General features: G+C 38.0%; 1 protein-coding gene across 5 annotated transcripts in view; it reads left to right on the top strand.

Annotated features, from left to right (window-relative positions):
* The window catches only part of LOC125650936 (polyribonucleotide nucleotidyltransferase 1, mitochondrial-like), a 32,417-nt gene that overhangs the window by 3,803 nt on the left and 19,207 nt on the right, over positions 1 to 9,407 (top strand). For 2 of the 5 annotated variants that reach the window (XM_048879508.2, XM_048879509.2), the window contains exons 2-13: positions 238 to 298; positions 393 to 467; positions 1,529 to 1,634; positions 1,780 to 1,829; positions 2,359 to 2,422; positions 2,558 to 2,605; positions 2,703 to 2,813; positions 3,248 to 3,440; positions 5,367 to 5,418; positions 5,608 to 5,665; positions 6,004 to 6,100; positions 8,214 to 8,316. In XM_048879508.2, the coding sequence (XP_048735465.2) occupies positions 238 to 298; positions 393 to 467; positions 1,529 to 1,634; positions 1,780 to 1,829; positions 2,359 to 2,422; positions 2,558 to 2,605; positions 2,703 to 2,813; positions 3,248 to 3,440; positions 5,367 to 5,418; positions 5,608 to 5,665; positions 6,004 to 6,100; positions 8,214 to 8,316 (1,018 nt within the window). Of the gene's footprint in view, positions 1 to 237; positions 299 to 392; positions 468 to 1,528; positions 1,635 to 1,779; positions 1,830 to 2,358; positions 2,423 to 2,557; positions 2,610 to 2,702; positions 2,814 to 3,247; positions 3,441 to 5,366; positions 5,419 to 5,607; positions 5,666 to 6,003; positions 6,101 to 8,213; positions 8,317 to 9,407 lie in introns of those variants that run through there. The other 3 variants (XM_056165423.1, XM_048879511.2, XM_056165424.1) reach the window with 3 other exon arrangements.

The raw sequence follows: 9,407 nt of genomic DNA on the forward strand, positions 1-9,407 counted from the left end.
TAAAACTGATGTGTGCTCACAAGCTATGCTACCAGCTCACCACTCTCACTCTGAACACTAGTTGGTAGATAAAACTGATGTTTGCTCACAAGCTATGCTACCAGCTCACCGCTCTCACTCTGAACACAGTCCTAAAGTTCAGCAGCTTAATCCTATTGTTGATTTACTTTTGTTAGATTGAGGAGACATTGTTACTTTGATTATTATACATGAGAAGCATTTCCTTTACTTTTATAGAGATCTTACAATAGAGACAGGAAAATTGGCAAAATTTGCTGACGGGGCAGCAGTTATCAAGGTAACGAGAGAAGAACTGTGGCTTCTTTTCACTCTTGTCCAGCTGATTTTCTTGTTGAGTATTATTTTTCTCATTTGTTTGATTTCTTTTTCAGCAAGGGGAAACCAGTGTCCTTGTCACAGCTGTCAGTAAAGCTCTGCCCCAGCCCTCCCCATTTCTTCCTCTCACAGTAAGTTTTCTCCTCCGACATTATCACAGTCGTCAGTAAAGCTCTGCCCCAGCCCTCCCCATTTCTTCCTCTCACAGTAAGTTTTTCTGCCCCAGCCCTCCCCATTTCTTCCTCTCACAATAAGTTCTGCCCCAGTCCTCCCCATTCCTTCCTCTCACAGTAAGTTTTTCTGCCCCAGCCCTCCCCATTTCTTCCTCTCACAATAAGTTTTTCTGCCCCAGCCCTCCCCATTTCTTCCTCTCACAATAAGTTTTTCTGCCCCAGCCCTCCCCATTTCTTCCTCTCACAGTAAGTTTTTCTGCCCCAGCCCTCCCCATTTCTTCCTCTCACAGTAAGTTTTCTCCTCCGACATTGTCACAGTCGTCAGTAAAGCTCTGCCCCAGCCCTCCCCATTTCTTCCTCTCACAGTAAGTTTTTCTGCCCCAGCCCTCCCCATTTCTTCCCCTCACAGTAAGTTTTCCCCTCCGACATTGTCTTCCATTCTGAAATGATTAATGTTTTCATGATCAGTCTTAAAGGGACTGGTTCACGTTTTTCGAAAGAAATGTTTTTCATTTTTTATGTTAAAAATTAAAACTATAGCTCATTTAATGTTGACAACCAAAATTTGGACCGTCTGAATGCAAGGATAAGAGCAATATTTTAGCTTTGATTCTGTGTTATGTAAACAAAGACTCAAGTCTTTTTACATGTATGTAAACAAACCGGTGAAACGTTAATTTTGTAATTCAAAGCATCTTAATTTTGTACTGTCACAAATTTAACTTTTAAATGACACAATTTACCTAAAGTATACATGGGATGTGATGTATATGATAAACTTGGCCAATACCCATTTATTTTGAAAACCCCATAAACAATAACACACCTCAATCTTTGTTTTCAAAACAAATAATAAACTCTCTATAATGAGCTTCTGTCATGATGAATAACCTTTAAGTTAATTTTTTTGTGAAACCTTCTAAACATATTAGACTGTAGATTTTGATCATTTAATGTGAAAAACAAAATTTGGAGAAAAATCGTGAATCAGTCCCTTTAACTGTATAAGTATGTTGCAGGTTGATTATAGACTAAAGGCGGCAGCAGCTGGGCGGATCCCTATGAACTATTTCAGACGGGAACGAGGCCCCACAGAAAACGAAATTCTCACCAGTCGTGTTATAGGTAACTGTAGTTAAAACATTGATACGAGTCAGAAGAATAGAGCACATATTCATTGGCTGAGAGACCTTTACAGTGGAAATTTTAAGATTGAATGATGAAATTTAAGCTAAAACATTAAATAGTATTCTAGTATTTTACTTTACAGATAGATCTTTGAGACCTCTTATCCCAGAGGAATGCCAGAAAGAAATTCAGGTGCATACTGATACTGGTACAGTAAAACATGGTTATAGTAAACCTCCAGGGCCAGTAAAAAACAGTTCATTGTAACCAAACTTTATCATACAGTAAAACACAGTTATAGTGAACCTCCAGGGCCAGCAAGAAACAGTTCATTGTAACCAGACTTCATTATACAGTAAAACACAGTTATAATGAGCCTCCAGGGCCAGCAAAAAACAGTTCATTATAATTAAACTTCATTATACAGTCAAACGTGATTATAGTGAACCCCCTGGGCCAGTGAAAAACAGTTCCTTATAACCAAACTTCATTATATCCAATAAAATTTTCAGTATTTTCCTCTCATAGGGGAACAGATATCACTTTGCAATAAGCATGAATTCATTATAAGTGTATTCTTTATAACCATTTTTTACTGTATTTCTTACAAGTTGAATTTTTGTAATGTACATGAATATTTAATTTTTTCATGAAAGTTTAGAGTAGTAGTATTGGAGGGGGTGGTATTACATTACCAGCTGTATTTTCTTCCCTTTTACAGGTAATTTGTAATGTATTAGCCGTTGATGGAGAAAATGATCCTGCAGTTCTTAGCATTAATGCAGGTAATGAAGTATGGCTGTCTAGTCTGTATGATATATAGGATTTGTGCATACCCATTAAGTTTGAATTAGATATTTTTCTGTAATTTCAAGATAAGTATCAATTAATGGGGATTTTCATTTTCTCATTTTATTTAGCATCGGCTGCAACAACTCTGTCGTCTATCCCATGGAAAGGTCCTGTGGGTTGGTAATTTTATTGTGATATATTTCTGTTTCAACAAAAGTAGTAAGAGAGGTTTTTGACATAGAATATTGTATAAGAGACTTTTGTCTTGTGTAGGAGCTGTCAGGGTCGGCTACGTAGATAAGAGCTTTGTGATAAATCCGCTTCGTCACGAGCTGGAGAGGAGTGACATTAACCTGATGATTACATCCAGCAAACAGGGAATAGGTAAAGACCCCAAACAGCTCATATCCTTTGCACTCATTGCACTAAAAGAAAATTAGTGACCTCAAGAAATTTACACAAGGTCATCACTGTGTACTTTACAGGCTTTGTATGTAAGTTCCTTTGGCTCTGAACCAAGAATGCTAATTCACAATTTGTGCTAAGATGTGAATTTTTTTTATTTATTCATTGTCATAGAACATAATTGCACTAATTTATGATTACACTGAATCGTGCATCAGATCTGATTGTGCTAAATTTTAAAAACACTGAATAAGTTCACTTACAGTATTTATCATATTAAAAAGTGTACCAATAATGATTATTTCTCTGTGTGACTGAAATACTGAGCACAGGTATTTATGATATCGAAGAGTGTACCGATAATGACTATTTCTCTGTGTGATGGAAATACTGAGTGCAGGTATTTTTAACAGTAATGCTGGAGGGAGGGGCCAACAACGTTGACTATGAGTTATTTAAGGAAGCCATTAAGATTGGTCATGCAGAGTCTTTCAGGATCATTAACAGTATCCAGAATCTAGCCACAGAAGTCAAAACATTTAAGCACCAAAGTCAGCCCCCGGCATCTCAGGATAACTTCAGAGAGCTTCGAGATACTGTATACAGGTAACATATAGCATGTTTATACATGTACATACAGGTAACATATAGTATGTTTATACATGTACATACAGGTAACATATAGTATGTTTATACATGTACATGACAGTCAACGTAACTCTGGAGTAGGTGATTACTTTGCCAGCTGTAGGTAATCTGGAAATTCCAAGTTCTATGGGGGTGATTATGTGAAAATAATCATCAACTGCCAAGGTTGGGGGGTGAGGGTGGGGTGGTAACATCTATGGTTTCTTATTATGCCCCCCTTCAAAGAAGAGGGGCATATTGCTTTGCACCTGTCAGTCGGTTGGTAGACCACATGTTGTCCACTCAATATCATGAGAACCATTCACTTCATTGTTATGATATTTCATATACGGATTGGTTATAAGTAGAAAAGGACCCCTATTGTTTTTCAGGTCCAAAGGTCAAGGATCAATCTGCTCTGTACATAGGAAGACTCTGTCTGCTCAATATCTTGAGAACCCTTTGCTTGACAGACATCAAACTTGGTACACTGGTACATCTTCAGGAGAAAATCACACCTATTGATTTTGAGGTCAAAGGTCAAGGGTCAAACTGGACATAGGAATATACTGTCTGTGCAAAATCTTTAAAACTCTTTGTTTGACAGACATCAAGCTTGGTACACTGGAATATCTTCAGGAGAAGATGACCCCTATTGATTTTGAGGTCACATAGTCAAAGCTCAATGGTTAAACTGGACATAGTAATATATTGTCTCCTATATTTGAAGAATTATTTGCTTGATTGACACCAAACTTGGTACACCAATACAGCATAAGAAGTAGATGACCCCTATTGATTTTTAGGTCACATGGTCAATCCACTCCTGACATAGGAAGATATTGTCTGCTCAATATTTTGAATTGGTGATACTACTATCTATTAAATGATGCATGTGTATAACCCTTTTCAATTTTGCACCATGTGGGCATATATGGTTTACAAACATCTCTTGTTGTATTTATTTCATACAGATGATAAAGACTTAGTATTGATTTCATTGTGTACTTTATTGAAGTTTAAGCTTATAAGTATCATTTTCAATGTTTTCAACTTTGAACAATGTCTACCGCAGTATTTTTAGGTCACCTGAGTAAACTCAGGTGACCTATTCCAATTGATTGTCGTCATCCGTCGTGCGATGTGCATTAACAGTTGAACGTTTTTAACTTCTTCTTGATAACTACCAGTCCAATTCTTTTCATATTTGGCATGAAGCATCTTTGGGACAAGGGGGACATAAATTGTAAATTTCAGGACTCCAGCACCCCTGGGGCCCTAGGGGCGGGGCAAAAACTGCCCAAAATTGACCAATTTTCAAAAATCTTCTCTACAACCGCACAAGTGTAAGAAAAACTAAATGCCTAGTGATGTAGAGCAGGAAAGCCTCCACCAAAATTGTAAATTTCATGATCCCCGGGGTAGGGGTTTTGACCTCAGGGTTGGGCCAAACTTACTATATAGTGTTTATGTGTAAAACACTTAAATAACATCTTCTTTAGTGTTATTGATACTAAATTGAAAGTAAATGGATATTTAGAAAGAGCAGGTAGCCCTTTACCAAAATTGTAAATTTGATGATCCCCGGGGTAGGGGTTCTGACCCCAAGGTGGGGCCAAACTTAGTATACAGTATTTATCTTTAAGTTTACTGATACTGTATAAAATCTAAATGCATACATAGGAATAGCAGAAAAGGATGTACAAAAAATGGTAATTTTACACATCTTGTTTATACTGTTGCTGAACATTAGAATTTAGCTTAGATATTCAGAACAGTAAAAAAAAAAATTCTAGATTTCATAGCCATTTGGACTAGTGATACTTTTTCACTAGTACTCAGATGACCGATAAGGCCTGTGGGCCTCTTGTTGATTGCTAATGAGCATTTAATTATTTCTTGCAGGTTGTGTAACACAAAACTAAGAGCGATATTTACAAACTACAGTCATGACAAGGTTTGATTTCAATGAGAGCATTGTAGTGGTTATTTTATGGAGTCGAATAAACTCCACTGTAGAAATTTCAAACATTTTTGTAATTCATTTAACAAGTAAGAAGAAGTTAAAGGTAATAATGATTTTCTTTTTAAAAAGATGTAGTCAGACAGCTTTTGATATTGAATATATGTGATTTTCCGTTTTTAGTTTTCCAGAGATTCTGCTGTGAAGAATGCCGTCGCAGGTGTGATGAAGGAATTAAAGGGTAAGCTTATGCAAAACTTTCAGCCCTTGGTTTGAATGCAGCATCATTGAACATAGAAAAGGGGGTAAGGCATAGCTTTTCCCAAATATATCCATACATGTACATACAAACAAATTCCTTTCTCAAATTTTTATGATGCCTCTAGATGTTGAATTGCTATATGCAATATACACAATACATAAACTTGTAAAACTACCTGTGGTTAATTGCAAGGAAGTTCAATTGCTTTAGTGGGTTTTTTTTTTTCAAATACAATTTTTCCTTATGTTGATTCCTCACAAAACAACTTCACTTAATGAGAGTATATAAATGACTATCTATATTTTCCTCCATATTAGATCTCTATCCATCCTTGAGTGATGACCAGTTGAATTGGTACATACAGAAGTGTATTAAGCATGTCTTCAGAGACAATATCTTTAAGACAGAGAAAAGGTAATTTGTGATTGGTCCTTAAGACAGAGAAAGGGTAACTTGTGATTGGTCCTTAAGACAGAGAAAGGGTAACTTGTGAAAGGGTAACTTGTGATTGGTCCTTAAGACAGAGAAAGGGTAACTTGTGATTGGTCCTTAAGACAGAGAAAGGGTAACTTGTGATCGGTCCTTAAGACAGAGAAAAGGTAACTTGTGATTGGTCCTTGAGACAGAGAAAAGGTAACGTGATTGGTCCTTAAAACAGAGAAAAGGTAACTTGTGATTGGTCCTTAAAACAGAGAAAAGGTAACTTGTGATTGGTCCTTGCTGTGTATACATGAAGGAGTGCTAGTTAATAAGCCTCATTTTCTATTCCCCAACAAAAAGAAGTAGATACAGAGAGTGGATGTTTGGGGGCAAGGTAAAAAGTTTTATGGGAATGGGGAATAGAAATCAAATGAAGAGGGAACCAGGGTAATTGAAAAAAGACAAGGGAGGAGGAATCATTGACCAGGTGAGAGGGAACAAAGATCAGGTGAGGGGGAACAGAGACCGGGGGAAAGAACAAGGATGATAACAGAATGGACCAGGTGTAGGGGAAGGGGAAAACAAGGAGGAGGAAATAGATCATTCATAGGGGGAGGGAGAGAGAATTAGGATAGGGGAGGGAGAGAGAATTAGGATAGGGGGATGGGAGGGAGAATTGGGATGGGGGAGGGAGAGAATTAGGATGGGGGGATGGAGAGGGAATTAGGATGGGAGGGAGAATTGGGATGGGGGAGGGAGAGAATTAGGATGGGAGGGAGAATTAGGATAGGGGAGGGAGAGAGAATTAGGATAGGGGGATAGGAGGGAGAATTAGGATAGGGGAGGGAGAGAATTAGGATGGGGGGATGGAGAGGGAATTAGGATGGGGGAGAGAATTAGGATGGGGGGAAGGAGAAAGAATTAGGAGAGGGGGAAGGGGAGAGAATTTGGATAGGGGGAAGGGAGAAAGAATTAGGATAGGGGGAAGGGGAGAGAATTAGGATAGGGGGAAGGGGAGAGAATTAGGATAGGGGGAAGGGGAGAGAATTAGGATAGGGGGAAGGGGAGAGAATTAGGATAGGGGAGGAAGAGAATTAGGTTAGGGGAGGGAGATGATTAGGATAGGGGAGGGAGAGAGAATTAGGATAGGGGAGGGAGAGAATTAGGATTGGGTAGGAGAGAGAATTAGGATAGAGGGAGGGATAGAATTAGGATAGGTTGATGGAGAGAATTAGGATAGGGGAAGGGAAGATAATTAGGATAGGGGAGGGAGAGATAATTAGGATAAGGGAAGGGAGAGAGAATTAGGATAGGGGAGGAAGAGAGTTTTAGGTTAGGGGAAGGGGAGAGAATTAGGATAGGGGAAGGGGATAGAATTAGGATAGGAGGGAGGGGAAAAAATTAGGATAGGGGAGTTGGAGAGAATTAGGATAGGGGAAGGGAGCGAGAATTAGGATAGGGGAGGGAGAGAGAATTAGGATAGGGAGAGATAATTAGGAATGGGGGGAGACAGAGAATTAGGATAGGGGGAGGGGGAGAGAGAATTAGGATAGGGGAGGGAGAGAGAATTAGGATAGGGGGAGAGATAGAATTAGGATAGGGGGAAAGGAGAGAATCAGGATAGGGGGATGGAGAGAGAATTAGGATAGGGGAAGGGAGAGAGAATTGGGATAGGGAAGGGAGATAAAATTAGGATAGAGGAGGGGGAGAGAATTGAGATAGGGGAGGGGGAGAAAATTAGGAAAGGGGAGGAGAGAGAATTAGGATATGGGGAAGGGGAGAGAATTGGGATAGGGGGAGAGAGAAAACCAGGACAAGGAGGTGTGAGTGGACCAGGCCTAGGGGAAGGATCAGGAAGAGGGAACAAGGACAACAGAAAGGGCTGTTTTCTATCACCCCCCATTTAAAAGTAGTCACCTTGAAATTATATTCATGTGATAATTATCATGGAGTCAAAGTACTGCTTCCCTTACATAGCTCTAGGTGGGGGCCTTATCTTAACATTTCAACGTATTGAAATGAAATTTGTAAGTTATAAGCATACAGTATTTTTTCACCTTGAAATGATATTAATGTGTGTGTGATGTTGTTTTTTTTTAATTACCAGATGTGATGGCAGGGATTTATCTGATCTCCGAAACATTTCCTGTAGTGTTGACATTCTCAAACCCCTTCATGGCTCCTCTCTGTTCCAGAGAGGGCAGACTCAGGTAAGGAACAAACAGATTCGGGTAAGAAACAAACTCAGTTAAGGAAAAATCAAGCTTAGGTAAGGAACAATTGAGCTCGAGTAAGGAACAAACAAGCTCAGGTAGGAAACAAACAAACTCAGGTAAGGAACAAACTCAGGTAATAAACAAACAAACTAAGGTAAGGAACAAACTCAGGTAAGGAACAAACAAAATTTGGGTAAGGAACAATCAAACTCTGGTAAGGAAGAATTAAGCTCAGGTAAGGAACAAACTCAGGTAAGGAACAAACTCAGGTAAGGAACAAACTTAGAAACAAACAAACAGGGAGCAAAATTCAGCTAAGAGAGAATCAAACTTGCTAAAGGATGAAAATTCAATACAGTACAAACGAATTAAGGTAAAGAACAAACTAATTTGGGTAATAAGTGGCAAATTTTGATAATGAACAGACTTGGAAAAGAGACAGACAAGGGTCTAAACTCTTGTAAAAACCAATTCTCAAACATTGGAAGCTTGAAAAATTAAGGTGTGAATCAGTAGCTTCTGATGTTTAACACACAGTATACATCATTATTTTCAGTGCAGTTTTATTTTCAGTGTTGACCAAAAGCATAAAAACAAAACAAAAACTGCAGTAAATAATAAATACAATGAAGACCATTATATAGAATATACATAAGGCCAAAAAAATTAATAAATAGTTACTCGGGCCAAAAATTTTGATGAGGCAGGCGGGTTTTTTGGGCGGGGGGTTATTTCTTTATTTTATTTTTTGCTTGGCTGAGTTATCTTTCTTTTTTAAATGTTGACTAAAAATTCATAGAATATACATAAGGCCAAAAAAATTAATAAATAGTTACTCGGGCCAAAAATTTTGATGAGGCAGGCAGGTTTTTTTGGGGGGAGGGGGTTTTTTTTTTTTTTTTTTTTGCTTGGCTGAGTTATCTTTCTTTTTTTATGTTGACTGTAGAATGAGTTACATGTACCTTTTCTTTCTCATGTACATGTTTATATAGAATATGCAATGAAAATTTTATTTCGATTAAAATTTTACATTATTATTTTTAAACAATTGCACAGAAATGAGTTTGCATTCAATAAATATTTAA

Source organism: Ostrea edulis, chromosome 5, assembly GCF_947568905.1.
Source record: "Ostrea edulis chromosome 5, xbOstEdul1.1, whole genome shotgun sequence".
Classification (NCBI taxonomy): Eukaryota; Metazoa; Mollusca; class Bivalvia; order Ostreida; family Ostreidae; genus Ostrea; species Ostrea edulis.